The 15,879-nt window shown below is 57.0% G+C and overlaps 3 protein-coding genes across 3 annotated transcripts; 1 reads left to right on the top strand and 2 right to left on the bottom strand.

Moving 5' to 3' along the window:
• Window positions 1-73: 73 nt before the first annotated feature.
• Window positions 74-9,086, bottom strand: E0L32_000958 (uncharacterized protein; the record flags this gene model as incomplete). The annotated part of the gene is made up of 8 exons (XM_031144577.1): window positions 74-378; window positions 508-1,783; window positions 1,841-1,992; window positions 2,043-2,382; window positions 2,441-2,586; window positions 2,651-3,885; window positions 4,567-8,892; window positions 8,950-9,086. 8 exons carry the CDS (start codon window positions 9,084-9,086, stop codon window positions 74-76), a joined length of 7,917 nt encoding a protein of 2,638 aa, XP_030994492.1.
• Window positions 9,087-9,387: 301 nt separating this feature from the next.
• On the top strand, window positions 9,388-13,924 carry E0L32_000957 (uncharacterized protein; the record flags this gene model as incomplete). The annotated part of the gene is made up of 5 exons (XM_031144566.1): window positions 9,388-9,391; window positions 10,056-10,481; window positions 10,541-12,439; window positions 12,496-13,619; window positions 13,682-13,924. The coding sequence occupies 5 exons, from the start codon at window positions 9,388-9,390 to the stop codon at window positions 13,922-13,924; spliced, it is 3,696 nt and encodes a 1,231-aa protein (XP_030994491.1).
• Window positions 13,925-14,527: 603 nt separating this feature from the next.
• Window positions 14,528-15,542, bottom strand: E0L32_000956 (uncharacterized protein; the record flags this gene model as incomplete). The annotated part of the gene is made up of 2 exons (XM_031144555.1): window positions 14,528-14,842; window positions 14,994-15,542. The coding sequence occupies 2 exons, from the start codon at window positions 15,540-15,542 to the stop codon at window positions 14,528-14,530; spliced, it is 864 nt and encodes a 287-aa protein (XP_030994490.1).
• Between the last annotated feature and the right edge of the window lie 337 nt (window positions 15,543-15,879).

The raw sequence follows: 15,879 nt of genomic DNA, 5'->3' as shown, positions 1-15,879 counted from the left end.
AAAGACAATGATGTTCGTACAAACACAGTCCCCCCCCCTTCTCTTCCGATGTGCATGCATGCAGGATGTGTACTTAACACGACACGCTCGAGATGTGCAGCACGCTGTCAATGTACAGCCTGTTCTCGACCGTGGCGCCGACGCCGGGCTTGAGCTTGAACATGCCGTGCGGGCCGATGGAGAACTGCGCGGCGGGGGCCTCGCCGTCGACGCGCACGCGCAGCTTGCCGGCGGCCAGGGAGCAGATCCGCGTGGCGCCCTGCTCCGGGCCGAGGCGGCGCGACTGGCCCGCGCGGACGACCTCGACGCGGAAGGCGATGCCGTCGTCGACGGGGACGGCCTGGTTCGTGGTGAGGTAGGGGTTGGAGAAGGCTATGTCTGGAAAGAGCGCACGCACAAGGTGTCAGTATGGCTGGGATGTGTCAAGGGTAGAAAGAGGGACAAGGGCGATGGGGGGGGGGGGGGGGGGATTAATGGCAAGGGGAAAGAAAGGAGAGAACAACTCACTGTCGATAGATCCAGACGCCACGCTGCGGATCCGTCCGGGCGCCATCTCCCAGTCCTCCATCTCCAGGGTTTCTGCCGTCATGGTGGGCGCGATACGCCCCGTAGAGACGAGTGCAGATGACGACGACGACGCGAGCGCTCCGGCAGCAGATGGGGCATTGGCACACCGGGCCAAAAGAGTGGCTGTCGCCTGCGCCGAGAGCTCAGCGATGTGCGGGTCAATATCACCGGGGGGTCCTGCATCCCTAGAAGAAGTGCCCGCAGCCGCGAGCGACGAGGTCGACTTGCGCAGGCTGGAGACTGCCTTTGACGCGGGCTGCTGCTTCTCCGTCTCCGATCCCGTGCTCCCCATCGCGCTGATCCGTCCGGACCGCCTAGCCCCAAATGCGGAAGAGTCGGAGTCCTCGTGCACCGGCGGCTCCTGGCGGGTCTTCGGGAGTGGCGCGGCCTTCTTGGTGTTGGAGGGCGGGAGAGCATCGGGCTTGACCAAACCCAGGCGCTTGTTCTCGTTGTACTTTGCCCAGTTCATGGCCATGGAGCAGTGGTGCCGGCTCCAGTAGTCATGCTCGGTTTTGGCGGTGGGATCGGGGAATAGCTCCATCACCCGAGCAGAAAGGGCCTGCCTGAGGCTGCAGCTCGTCTGATTACTATGATACAGACAGTTGCCACAGCTGAGGATCGATCGCTGCTGGTTGACAGGGGAAGTCGTCTTCAGCACGAAGCAACCCTTGAAGGGTCCCTTCCCCTCCCGGCATCTTGAACAAGGCTCCGAGGCCTGCTCTCCAGTCAGGTTGATGAGCATTGCCGAGATGTCTTTGGGTATGGAGTCGTGATACTTGATGTAGTCCGCGTTCATTGCAATATCGCGGATGCGGGGTTGGGAGAGGAGCTCCCGAAGGTGGCCAGTGTCGGGAATGATATCGCCCTTGTGCTTCTGGAGGTAAGGGGCGATATATCGCCACGTCTCCCAGGAGGCAGCTGTCAACGGCGGAGGCTGCCAATCTGTATCTGGCTCCAGGGTCATGCCGCCAGAAGTGGAATACGTCTTCTTAAGATGCGCCGGGACTGGAGGCGGGGGTATCGGTGTCTGGCTTGTTACAAAACCCGCAGAAGGTGGCCCCTCCTCAGCCATTGGAGGCTCGTCGGGGCTCAGAGGCTTGGACGTGAGAACTCGAGGAGGCAGCGTCTTGGCACCGGATCCACCGGGTACTTTGTAAGAACCTATGTCAGAGAGCGTGCCGTCTTGGTTGTCATTAAAGATACGACCAGGGTGTTTCTAGATGCTGTCAGTAGCCGGGCCTATGGGGTTGGACTGGTGATACCCCCAACATACTCTGATAAAATGCACCCCGAGGTTGAGTAACTTCTTGAAGACACGCCTGCAGTCCCGGATGGGACACACCCAAGGATGGCCTGGGTATGTAGAGAATGTGTAGTTCGCGGGTATCAACGCTCCAGAAGCGCTGATGAGCTGGCCGTCGTCATCTACCAAGCTTGTTAGCTTTAGGGAGGCCTCGAGCGATCGTTGAACTCACTCTTCCACAGATGGTAGGGCCGGTTGTCCGAGGCTATCTTGAGGGTCCTCCTGACTTGCCACATGGGATGCCTGCCAGCTGGAGTGGTGCAGGCGAGCACATGAGATCCTTCTCGAGGAGTCTCAGGCAAAGTCTTGTCTTGTGGCTTCGGCTCAACGGCTGTTGGCTTCACATAATGCGGCTCCACCATGGGAGGCTCCTTGGGATCCAGGGGCATCCTCGACACTACGACAGCTGGGGTTCTCGAGAGCCTGGTGGTGCTTGAGGTGGCCTCGTAATGACCCGTGATCGAGAACGTTCCGTCGCTGTTGTCATTCAACTTGCATCGGTAGTGTGTTTTCTTTGTCACGTTAGTAATGTAGTGGCTTACAGTCGCATGAGCAGGGCGATGAGCATACCTGCCAGTGCTTACTCAAACTGCCCATCGTGTAGAACAGCTGGCGACATGAACGGATGGGACATATCCATGGCATATTGGTCACCACCTTCACCTTGTAGTTATCTGGTAACAGTACACCTGTCGTAGCGACGAGGCGTGTCCCATCTAATACTGTGTTAGTTTTCGTGCCGGCTGAAGCCGATGGTCTGAGAGTACGAGGGGATCTCACCATGCCAAGACGTGTATGCCCTGCCAGACAGAGTTTTCTCCAGCCCGTCCGGCACACGAGAGTCGAGGCGAGGGTGACGCTGCTTTGGGTTGACATTAGAGGCCATGGAGTTGACCACCTGTGGCCGCTCCCGAAGGTTCCTGCCAGATGTGGAAGCTGATTGGGAAACAAACGACACATCATCTGCCATGCTCTCATCCATGTCGACAAGATCGAGGGCTGTCTCATCCAGCGATAAGTGGTCATCATCTTCCGCATCATCAGGACCGTCGTCATCCAGGGAATCATCATGGGTAGCATCGAGGTCCGCATTGAGGTCGGCATCGCCATCTTCGCTGCTGAGGCCGGCAAGCATGGAGTCCTGGACGGTAGAATCTTGGGAAGCCGAATCCCTGTCGGCAGCTAGAGCTGTCTCCTTTGTCCCGTTCGCCGGGTCCGAGGTTGGAAGTGCAGACGAAGTTCTCAGTCTCTGGCTTGGATGAGGGTCAGGAGGGGACTCGTCCGCTTTGCGCTTGAGAAGCTGCTGAGCTGTCGCTGGGGGCGTTGACGTGTAAGCACGGCCGTTTGTGTCGACAACGTCTGATACCACACGCAAGACTTCGGGCTCAGCACCTTCGGCAGTCTTGGGCGGAGAAGAAGACTCCGCGGTCTGAGCAGAAGCCTTTTCGTTGTTAGAAGCAGGAGTGGTGCGTGAAGGAGGCGGATGTCCCGTGGGTCGCTTGTGGAAACCACCTGTCCGTTTCATTGTCAAGACGGGACGAGAGGGCGTGTCTGCAGGCGTGCCGTTGCTCTGAGCTGATGCTTGACCTGCTGGGGATGGCGATGGCCGAAAGCCTGGCTTCACTTGCGGGGGTAAGGGTATTGGTGTCTCGTTGGGCGCGCCGCGCGATGGCGACTCGGACAAAGAACTATCACCCATGGCGTCCTTGGTCTGTGGAGTGGTGTCCCCCTTGGAAACAAAGTCGTATCTGGATTTCCTCGCAAAGACCTGAGCTGGCGGGAGGCCAGATGGCGAGGAGTACCTCGACTTTCTGGGAAGAACCACAGCTGGCGGGAGCCCAGAAGGCGACGGATATCTTGACTTTCTTGGAGGCACCTGAGCCGTGGAGGCGGGTCCTCCTGTAGAAGACAGGTCGTCTTTTGGCTTTGACGGCATCAGACGGGAATGAGGAGGAGAGGAGCTGAGATGGCAGGGCGTAGAAAGTGAGATGAAGACAAGGGCATTGTCTGGCGCTCTGCACAGAGTCGCGATTTGAAGGTGAGGAAGGCGTCAGTGAATGGTGAGCGACGCCTCAAGGTGGGCTCAGAAGAGGTTCAGAAGAGGTCGGCCCACGCGAGAACAAAAAATAGCACTTGGAAATCAATCCTTTTGAAGGGATCTCCGTTTGTGCTTTCTATTTGTCGTCCAGTCCAGTTTGCCAGTCCCCTCAGACCTCAGAGCGCAGCTGTAGCGTGCAGTCGCGTAGACCAAGTTGGTGTTGCAGGTACTTTACGCGACTTTCTTGAGGCGTTGCCCAGGCTCCTCCCATGCACTACCGCTAATTGCCTGCCGCGATCGATAAGCTAGACCCCTGTGTGTAGGTATCTGCCCCACCAACTTTGAAGCAACCGGTCCAAAGCTGCCTTACTTCGTAATTAAGGTAGTCTACCTAGGTCTATGTACTCATATGGCCAATATCAGATCGAAATATGCGTGTGCATTTGAATGTTCCTCGAAGGATCCCATAACCCATCCATAATTCTGCAGTCGCTGATTGTGAGATATTGTGACTGTATGATTGCCCCCCTCAATCTCGCTCACTTGCACTGGCTTCTCGTCCAAACACTTGAACAGGAAGCAAACTCCTTTTGGCTACCAACATTCGCTATGCTGCAAATTATATATAACTTCGACGATATCTTCTTACACCGCCTACAGCTCATCCTTCTCCCTCTCCTTGTCCTTCTTCTCCTCGCCCGCTCCCCCTTCGCCCCCAACAACCTTCTGCTTCTCCTCCGCCCCTGCCGTCGCGGCCGCAACAGGCGGCAGCCCCTTCCTCCTGCGGTCCAGCGCCGCGATCTCGTCGTCGTACGCCGTCCACTCGGGCACCTGCCTGCGCGCCCGGTCGAGCTTGGGCTCCTTGGTCTGCGGGTTGTTGCACAGGTCGATAGTCTTGGCCTCGCCGAGCGACTCGTCGCTGCACCACGTCTCGCACCACAGCCAGCGCTGCGGCAGGCTGTGGATCGGGATCTGGAACTGCATGTGGTTCGGCAGGTCCTGGTCCAGGTTCGACAGGCTGCCCGGGTCCGCCGACAGCTGGTGGTACGTCTGCCGCAGCCGGTCGCCCGCCGCGATCTCCCGGAACCGCCGCAGGTCCACCACGTACAGCGCCGAGATGTGGTACGGCAGCCCCCGCAGGTAGTTCTTCCAGTACCCTTGCTTCCAGAACCGGAACCCTTCCATCTCCGTCCGCGAGTCGCACATGGGCGTGAACCCGTACGGCGCCCCGTCCAGGTCGTGCTGCACCAGCTCGTACATGTCCGTCCGCACGATCTGGTCCGCGTCGACAAAGATGACCTTGTCGAGCGAGAGCGGGAACAGCACGTCCAGGAAGAGGATCTTGTAGCCCCAGATCTCGCGCTGCTTCTCCTTCTGCTGCCGCAGCCAGTGGGGCCACTTGTACGTGACCATTTCGTATTTGAAGCCGTACTGTTCGGCCATGAAGGGGATAAAGTCCTTGAAGGACGGCGACAGGAACTGCTCGATGAACCAGAACTTGACGGTGTGATTGGTGTGGCGCATGACGCTGACCATCATGATGTTCAGCATGCGCTCGTAGAGGTGCCCGCTGGCTACGGAGAAGATGTTGATCTCGGCGTGCTCCTCGTCCGAGGTCGACTTGGCACCGGATGGTGTCTTGGAGCCACCGAGGATGCCCTCCGCAAACTTCATCCCTTTCGAGACGATGCCCATAGCACCGCCTTCCTTTGCAACGACTTCTTCCAGTACATCTTCCGCCTCCATACCCGCCTTCCGAATGAGGCGAGGATAGAGCGTAGTGCCTTGGAAGTCAATCAGGCCGACTTCAGTCCCTTCGTCTCCAGGTACAGCTTCATAGCCCTTGGAGCCAACGCTCTCGATGGTAAAGATGTCGGAGCTGCGTCCCTCCTTGAGCTGGATGTCGTACATGCCGGGATTGGCCTTGAATTGGAAGTAGCCCAGGTTGGCCATGACAATGGTGTCGGCAAAATGGGGATCGCTTGCAGTACCCAACAGAAGCTGCACGCCACGCGGAGGCTTTCCTCCAGGCTCTCGAGAGTGTCCCTCGATCAAAATGTGCTCTAGTTCGTAGGTGGCGTCGACATCAGCCTTGATAGAGCTAAGCTTGATGTTGTCGAGATCATGGACAGACTCCTTGGGGGCAACTAGCCAGGCTGGAGGAACATCCATGCCGAGGTTGAGAAGCGCCTCCGAAGGTAAACCCTTGAACTCGGCACCGACGGCCTTGACTTTGCCAGACTGATCAAATTGCGGCGCCGAGTCAAGCACGTATCGGTAGAACCGCTTGACCGGCAGTTCCCCCAGCCGTTCCATTGGGTTGAGGAAGATCTTGAGATAGACACCGTCAAGCTCCGACAGCACCTTCAGAATAGGAACCCACCGCTGGCCCTGCTCGCTGGCTGGGTTGATGAGGGCCGTGAAATGGATGTTGGCAGTAGCAATGTCGCCCACCTCCAGCGAGGTGTGAGTAGCATTCCACTCGTTGAAGGCCGAGATACGTAGGGTAGGGGCGGACTCGAAAATGCCTTCGGGCAAGTCCGACATAGTAGACATGGCCGTGATGGAAGTAAGCTTGGCGGCTGCTAGGGGAGATGAGACCTTGGACTTGAGACCGAGGTCTTCAAGTGCCAGATAAACAGGGATGATTCTCGAAGCTCTTTCGAACTCCAGGAATGTCTGGAAATCGAGCTCGGTAAAAGGATCTTCCTTGGTGAAGGGCCCAATCATCCGGCCATTTAGGATCAGCTTGTTGGCACCCCGCTCTGTAGCAATAGCCTCAAGGAAGCGGTCTAGAGGGGCATCATAGTCCAGCGAGGCCTCACTTGTAATCTTGACAGCGATCTTCTCCAGATCTTCATCTTTCTCGGTGCCCATCAGTCTTGCGGCTTCCTCAAACAGCTCTTTGTTGATTCTGGCGCCTCGCTTGGTGGCATCAGGATTGTACAGAACATCCAGGCGGATGCCCGGGTTCTGTCGACGGAACTTGACGGCCGCAGTGAGCAGCGAAAGGCCTGACGGGTCGTCCAAGTTGGCTACAACAGTCAAAGCGGCCCAATCTGCCATTACCGAGTCTTCGCTCGCCTCGATCACAGGGAGCTGGTTGAAGAGATCGGCGTGGTCAGAGTACATCTGCTTGACATCCAACATGGCCAAGGCTTTGGGATCCTCGGGGAAGATGTAGGCATTTCGCCTGATGGCGGCCTTCTCGAGGAAGCGTCCCGGGATCCAAGTGTCTTCGTTGATCATGCCATAGTAAATACCCTCCTGCACCACACGCAAATCACTGCCGATCCTCATGCTCATTGCCTGCAGCCATGACTCATCTCTAGGATAGGGTATGCCGTCGACATAAACGGGCGGGATTGGCGTGTTGCAACCGAGCCTGGCCGCCCAGTGTTTTGCAAGCTGAATCTGAGCCTCGTGATCCTCTGATTGGAGCACATCATCCAATGGCAGAGGAGTTGCTTCTGCTCTGAGGCTGCGCTCTTTGATTACCCGATCGAAGATCTTGTGGTTGACTTTGCTGGTCTTGCGCTCCTCCAATGAGGCCTGCAAGTAAGATGTCATGGCAGATAGACCGTAGGTTTCGAGGAGATAATACACAGTCTTAGCCTGCTTGGTAGCCTCAGCTGAGTTGGTCAGTGGAACGAGGCCGAACCGGATCGGCAGCCTGCGCTTGACAAACATCAAGATCTGCTCTGTGATGAAGGTGACATCTTCCTCCTTGCTGAAATCCACAGGGAAAATGGCATTGAAGATGTCCTTCCGAACAGGCGGTACCTGGCCGGGCATGGTCGGCTGCAGCAAGGACATGAGACTTGTAGGGTAGTCCTGGTACCTGGAGTCCTTGGTCAGGTCGTTGAGCCAGATGATCACCCGGCCCTCCTCCACCTGATCGCGCCAGTCGAACCGCTGTGGCTCGTCCTCGCTCTTGGAAGATGCTACGGACTGATGGCCGAGGAGGTCCACTGCTTCCTTGCCGGTCAGACCTAGCTCTAGAACGCCATTGATAAGCTTGCGCTCGCGTCGAATGATATCGACAAGGGTAAAGGACTGGATTTGCCGTTCAATTAGCTGCACGCCATTCATCCAGAGCAGGTTCATGCCGGGACGCAGCATCTGTGCGATATTGGCGCGCTGTTCATCCAAGAACTCTTCCGAGGTATTGTGGGCTGCAATGGACGTCGAGAATTTGGGGAAGTCCTGGGTCAACTTGAATAGGGTTTCGAAAGGCTTTTCACTCCTCACGATGAAATCGGCAGCCTTTAGACCGAGCTCGGCCAGTTCCGACTTGGACAGAGCCTTGAGGTCGGCAACTTCCTCTTCTCCATCCAGAACAACCTGAGCACTGGCATCCTTTTGTGGTGGAGTCACGTCAGCGTCTCGATCATCGATAACAATGTAGTCGGTCCTCTTCAGGGCCAGCTCCACGCCGTAACCGCTGACGGGGAGAGGCTCTTGCACAAGGGTGGAACTAGGACGATGTCGCAGCTTGTATGCAATCTTTCCGCGCCTTGCCTTGCCAGCCAGAGTTTTGTGGAATTTCCCAAACTCAGGTGAAGTAATGTCGGCGTAGAGAACGTGTTCCGGACCGTGACCCAGCTTGTTATCGAAGGGTAGCTGGCGGTCATTGGCAATAGCTACAGAGATATCGGTCGGAGACTCGAGACCAGAAGAACAATACTGCTTCCCGTTGACTGCTACCCATGTCTTGCAGTCCTTTGCGCTGCCTTCTGCGGCGGTGTCAATCGCGGTCCTGTAGAACTGGTAATGCGCCTCGATTTTGGGTGCGGCCGAACGCATAGACAATGCGAGCTTGAATGTCGAGAGGGCCTCTCCTTGGATGTATCCACCATCTTGTAGCAGGCTGACGAATGTGTCGTATAAAGACTTGTCGGTTGATGCCTTGGCGAAATGGCCATCAGCGATGCGGTCGAGCAGAGGGAAGTAGGCAGTTTCGTTTTCTTGTGCGGCTGTCTCCCTAAGTACAAAGTTAGACACCAACTTTCCCACATAGAATGAGTCCTGGCCAACATACAAGAGTTCTATCAGGTAAGGAGGTGACGGAAAGGCAGCCCTCATGCCCACCGATACCGAAGGCGTCGCAGCGACCGAAGCGGCCGTGGCCAGGAGAGAAGCCACGAGGCCCCACGGTAGCCCCTGGAGCAGTACCATGATGCTACTGAGCCTCAAATTGACCAGATAATTGGGGGTTGTGAAGTCTGAGTCTCCAGATACTTGCAAGGCCACGTTCCGCCTGCGGAACACCAAAGCACAAGGTTTGGAGGGGCACCGGCGATATTTGGAGAGCTACTTCAGAGAAGGGGATCTGGTCTCCACGCTTAGTTGGTGAACATGACGCAGACAAAGAGAAGATAGAATAGTGTACTCCAGCAGGGCAAATGTAGTGCTTGAGACGCCACCAGCAAAAGCACGAAAAGTGTCCTGTCAATCCGCTCGGCACTTTTGCACCGTGATGTGTAAGTCTGTCCGGACAATTGAACACATCACCAAAATAGCTGGGCGAATCAGGAGCTGTGCAGGGGAGAGCTCCCCTGAATGTTTGACAGACCCACCGCTCCAGGCACTACTTGTACCTTTACTGCTGTGACCCGCCCGCCTCAAGCCCGCTAAGACACCTCTTATCAATTCCTTATCTGTTCAGCTTGGGTCCAGCACAGTGCAGTCAATGGATCTCTCGGAAATGGAGAAACTTTGAGAGCGGCGGTGCCTCAGGCGAACCCACATTTCGGGGGATCGAGGCCACGCTTTCACCACCAATTCCAGTGACGGTGCACGCACGCCAGGAGAGACAGCACAGGTGGCCGCTTTGCTAGCTCCCTCCCTCTACAACACGACCCTTTCTACCTCCTCCCTCTGGAACTGAGCGCATTGATCTTTGCTCACTTCCGGCTCACGATTCTTGAGGGATCTGATCAATTGGTCCTTTTCCTTTTGGTACCTTTCCTGTTGATGCGTGAAGCTTAGGCTTCGTATCCCGCCCCTTCAAGATGCAGTCCTCCTCGGGCATGTTGACTAAAGTACGGCCCTCCCCTCCCTTGACGGACGAGCCCAAAGCATAAGATGGAGATGCTTTCGGAACACGCTCTCGATTATGCGCTTCTATGCTGACACTCCCAAAAGTTCGAATCCAAGTCATCTCGCGCGAAGGGGATTGCCTTCCACCCCAAGCGGTCAGCTCCCTGAGAACCCCACCTTGGCACGACCGTACTGACGAAGCAAGCTGCAGACCATGGATCCTCGTTTCCCTACACTCCTCGACCATCCAGCTCTGGGATTACCGCATGGGAACCCTTATTGACCGCTTCGAAGAGCACGATGGCCCTGTCCGCGGTGTCGACTTCCACAAGACCCAACCCCTCTTCGTGTCGGGCGGCGACGACTACAAGATCAAGGTCTGGTCCTATCAGACGAGGAGGTGCCTCTTCACCCTGAACGGGCATCTGGATTATGTTCGGACCGTCTTCTTCCATCATGAGCTGCCCTGGATTGTCTCGGCATCCGACGACCAGACCATCCGTATCTGGAACTGGCAGAATCGCTCACTGAGTACGTCACAACCGGCCGCCTGGCGGGTACCTTGGCGACGCATGCTAATTGTCCTGTAGTCTGCACGATGACCGGCCATAACCATTACGCGATGTGCGCCCAATTCCACCCCAAGGACGATCTCGTCGTCTCTGCCTCCCTCGACCAGTCGGTCCGCGTTTGGGATATCTCGGGCCTGCGAAAGAAGCACTCTGCGCCGACCTCGATGTCTTTCGAAGATCAGATGGCTAGGGCGAATGCGAACCAGACCGATATGTTCGGCAATACCGATGCCGTGGTGAAGTTTGTCCTCGAGGGCCACGACCGGGGTGTCAACTGGGTTGCGTTCCATCCTACCATGCCCCTCATTGTCTCGGCCGGCGACGACCGTTTGGTCAAGCTCTGGCGCATGAGCGAGACCAAGGCTTGGGAGGTAGACACCTGCCGAGGACACTTCCAGAATGCTTCAGGCTGCCTCTTCCATCCCCACCAGGACCTGATTCTCTCCGTCGGCGAGGACAAGACCATTCGCGTCTGGGATCTTAACAAGAGAACTGCTGTCCAGTCTTTTAAGAGGGAAAACGACCGGTTCTGGGTCATCGCTGCCCACCCCGAGATCAACTTGTTCGCTGCTGGCCACGACAATGGAGTTATGGTCTTCAAGCTGGAGCGGGAGCGCCCTGCCTCGGCTGTCCACCAGAACACGCTTTTCTACATCACCAAGGAGAAGCACGTCAAGTCGTATGACTTCCAGAAGAACATCGAGTCCCCGACGTTGCTGTCCCTTAAGAAGGTCGGGCCCGCCTGGGTTCCTCCTCGCACGCTATCATACAACCCTGCTGAGCGATCCGTCCTTGTGACCTCGACTGCTGACGGAGGATCTTATGAACTCATCAACCTGCCGCGCGAGGGCTCCGGCGCCATCGAGCCCACCGAGTCCAAGCGAGGACAGGGCAACTCGGCCATCTTTGTTGCTCGCAACCGTTTTGCCGTCCTCAACACCTCGTCTCAGACTGTTGACATCAAGGACCTCTCTAATAACACGACCCGCTCCTTTAAGCCCCCGCATGGCACCAGCGATATCTACTTTGGTGGACCTGGAAACCTGCTCATCATCACGCCTACGGCGGTTCATCTGTACGACATTCAGCAGAGGAAAACCATGGCAGAGCTTGCCGTCAACGGTGTCAAGTACGTTGTTTGGTCGAACGACGGTCTCTACGCTGCTCTTCTGAGCAAGCACAATGTTACCATTGTCACCAAGACTCTGGAGCAGGTCAGCACCCTGCACGAGACTATCAGGATCAAGAGCGCCACCTGGGACGACGCCGGTGTCCTGCTCTACTCGACCCTCAACCACGTCAAGTACACCCTTCTGAACGGTGACAATGGTATCGTCCGCACTCTTGACCAGACTGTCTACTTGGTCCGTGTCAAAGGCCGCAATGTGTACTGCCTGGACCGCAATGCCAAACCCAGGATCCTGCACATTGACCCGACCGAGTACCGTTTCAAGCTTGCGCTTGTCAAGCGCAACTACGAGGAGATGCTTAACATCATTCAGAACTCCTCGCTGGTCGGCCAGTCGATCATTTCTTACCTTCAGAAGAAAGGCTACCCCGAGATTGCTCTGCAGTTCGTCCAGGACCCCACCACTCGTTTCGAGCTTGCCATAGAGTGCGGTAACCTCGAGGTCGCTGTGGAGATGGCCAAGCAGCTTGACCGCCCCAAGCTCTGGACTCGCCTGAGTACAGAAGCGCTTGCTCACGGAAACCACCAGGTTGTTGAGATGTGCTACCAAAAGCTGAAGCAGTTCGACAAACTGTCGTTCCTGTATCTTGCCACAGGCGACCAAGCCAAGCTCGCCAGGATGGCCAAGATTGCCGAACACCGCGGCGACTTCACTGCTCGGTTCCAAAATGCTCTGTATCTTGGCGACGTCGAGGACAGGATACAAATGTTCAAGGAGATTGACCTCTGTAAGTATTTCCATGTCGACATGCCATTGTTATTGAACGCTGCTAATCCAACTCAGATCCTCTTGCATACATGACGGCCAAGTCGCATGGCCTGGAGGATGAATGCCAGTCTATCCTGGAGGCCACCGGCCTCACCGAGGACCAATTGACCACACCAACCATGGGCGAGCCGCTGACGCCGCCCAAGGCTGTTGTTCCCACCTTCAAGGCCAACTGGCCCACGCGGGCTACCTCTGTCTCTGTCTTTGAGAAGGCTCTGCTTGGCCAGGTTGAGGGTCTGTCGCTTGAGGATCAACCTGCTGCCGCTGCAAATGGCTTCGGTCTGGATGAGGACGATGAGGACGCCGCAGCCAAGAACGGCGCTCTTCCTGATGCCGACGAGGAGGAGGATGCTGCAGGATGGGATATGGGCGAGGACATCGTTCCCGAGGCTGATAGCGACTTTGTCAATGTGGAGACTACCGACGCTGGTGGTGCTGGAAGCAGTGAGGCTGATCTGTGGGCACGAAACTCGCCTCTGGCTGTCGACCATGTTGCGGGTGGCTCGTTCGAGACTGCGATGCAACTGCTCAACCGCCAGGTTGGAGCCGTCAACTTCGCACCCCTCAAACCCCGCTTCCTCGAGGTCTACCAGGCGTCAAAGACCTTTTTGCCAGCATCTGTTGGCCTGCCGCCCCTCGTCAACTATGTTCGCAGGACAGTGGACGAGACGGATCCCCGCAAGGTTCTGCCCATCATTCCTCGCGACTTGGAGTCCCTGGCGGCCACGGATCTGCAGCGTGGTTACGATTGCATGAAGGGCAACAAGCTTGAAGATGGTCTCAAGATCTTCAAGTCTATCCTCCACGCTGTCCTCATCAACGCCGTCTCTAACGAGAGCGAGGTTGCCGAGGCCAAGAAGCTCATCACTTCCGCCAGCGAATATGCCGTGGCCATGGAGATCGAGCTTGCCAGGAGAAAGCTGGGCACCAACGATGTGGTGGCCAAGAACCCCGAGCTCCTCAAGCGCAGCTTGGAGCTCTCGGCTTACTTTACCATTCCCAAGATCGAGGTGCCCCATCGCCAGCTGGCTCTTCTCAACGCCATGAACCTGGCCATGCGGAGCAAGAACTACAACTCGGCGTTGAGCTTCGCCAACCGGATCATTGCCAATGGAGGATCGAGCAAGATCTTGGAGACTGTAAGTGTCAACACGCCGCATTATGATGAGAGAAGTAATTAGAAGCTAACAAGCTGCAACAGGCCAAGAAGAACAAGGCTCAGTGCGAGCGCAACCCCAACGACGCCATCGAGATCGAGTTTGACCAGTTTGCCGAGTTTGAGGTCTGCGCGGCCAGCCACAGCCCCATCTACAGCGGCACGTCGTACGAGGAGTGCGCCTTTGACGGCTCCAAGTACCACACCAAGTACAAGGGCCAGACCTGCCGGGTCTGCGAGGTGTGCGAGATTGGCAAGCACGGCAGCGGCCTGAAGCTGTTTGCCTGAAAAGGAAAAAAAAAGAAGCAAGAGCGACGAAATGGAAACGGGTTTACGTAGGCATAGATAATGACACCACCCCATCCCTCTCCCGGTGTGAAAGGTGAAAAGGCACGGCAAGCGGAGGAGAGAATCGAGAGGTCCCTTTTTACTCTCTTGGGGTCTACGGGTCAAAAAATGCGATGCTTCTTTTACAGATTAGACGGGTCGCTGACATGATGACGGCGGTGGTGGGGGGGGAGATGCATGAAATGTTGGTCCTTTATGTAACTAGTCGAGGTGTGCTCCTTTCAGCACTGGAGCCACTCACGAGAGCAAAAAATCAATGAATTACTTTTTACTTGAGAACTTTGAAGTGAAAGATGTCGGTCGTGTGTTTGGGTGGGTATTACTTTGTGTTTTGCCTTTATTGATTCGCTCTATGATGGAACGCATCTAGCTACATGGGTGTGGTAGTGGTACAGGCAGGCCAGCCTCGTTCGTTCTGCTCTGCTTGCGAGGTGTCTAAAGTGATATTGCTTCGCCTTTCTCGTCCACCGTCTGTGGATAACGACAGACATACATCTACATCTCTGTCTCCTCGGCGCTTTCTTTTGCCTCCTGTTTGTCGTCTTAGACGATGGTCTCCAGCTCCCTCGCGTAGCCGAGCGTGTTCTCGATGACCATCTGGCTCATTTCCTTCTCCGCCGCGCCGACGCCGCCGCCCTCTGCGTCCTTCTCCGCCGCCGCCGCCGCCGCAGCCGCAGCCGCCGCCGGGGGGAAGAATATCTGGCCGTCGCGGATCTGCCAGCCGCGCGACTGGGCAAAGTCGACGACGGCGCCCTCGGACTCGAGGAAGAGGAGGGACTTGGTGGAGCTCAGGGGGAGGGAGGGGTAGGCGCGCTCGCTGCTGGAGGCGATCTCGGAGCGGATTTGGGAGGTGAGGATCTGAGAGAAAGGCGTTAGTTTGGGGATCTTCTTGTGGATACGAGAGACGAAAAGGGATAAGGCGTGAAGGAAAGGGAGAGAGAGATAGAGAGACAGAGAGAGAGTGTGTGTGTGTAGTGGGTGATGGTGATGAAGAGAAATAAAGGCATACCTCTGAAAAGACGCCGTACTCCTCGCAGGGCACCTCGCCCTGCTTCATGGCCTTCCACACGCGGTCGTAGCTCCCCTCCATCAGCCACCGCTCGAGCCGGATCGGGTAGCCGAGGTAGCGGTCGCCCTCGACGTCGACGGAGCCGCCGCCGCCCTCGCGGGTGCCGAGCGACTCGAGCTCGGTGTGGAACTCGTCGTAGCGGCCCTGCGTCAGCAGCAGCAGCAGGTAGAGGCCCGTGACGCGGTTGCGCTCGGGCAGGTTGGGCGGCAGGGCCGAGGCGGGCAGCTCGTAGAAGGGCGCGAGCTGGGCGACGTAGCGGGTGAAGGCCTCGGGGTTGCGGGCGCGGATGCTGCAGAGGGCGCCCTGCTCGTAGGTCTCGCGGGCGAGGGCGAGGAGCTGCTGCGGCGCCGAGGGGGTCGGGGTCAGGGCGCCGAGCTGCAGGAGGAGCAGCTTGGCCTTGGAGAGGAGCTTGGCGGCGTCGGCGTAGCTCGTCGACGCGGGGCTGGAGCGCAGCTGCGTCAGGATCTGGATGAGCTGGCGGTCGGCCATGGCGGAGGTCGACTCTCCTCTTTGTGGGGGGGGGGGGATGGGTGTTTGTGTGGTGTTCGGGAGGGAATGCTGAGGTGTGTCCGGGTTGCAAAGTGGCGCGGGGGGGGAGATGCGGCCCGGAAATGGAGAGAGTTTCAAGGATAGATGTCTCTCAAGTTATCTGGCCTGTTCTGCTTTGGCGGAAGCGGGCAATGGATGCTTGTATGATGTGTGTGGTTGTGGTTTTGGTACGGCGATTTGATAGGCGAGGCCAGCTTGGAGTCCACGCCAGGCTGAATGAGGCTGACGACGTGATGCGGTTGGGGGCACGGACCCACGAAAAGGATTATGTAATCCG

Source organism: Thyridium curvatum, assembly GCF_004353045.1.
Source record: "Thyridium curvatum strain D216 chromosome Unknown NODE_3_length_876553_cov_77.224826, whole genome shotgun sequence".
In the NCBI taxonomy this organism is placed as follows: Eukaryota; Fungi; Ascomycota; class Sordariomycetes; order Thyridiales; family Thyridiaceae; genus Thyridium; species Thyridium curvatum.
This window is presented reverse-complemented; position numbering and strand designations above follow the sequence as displayed.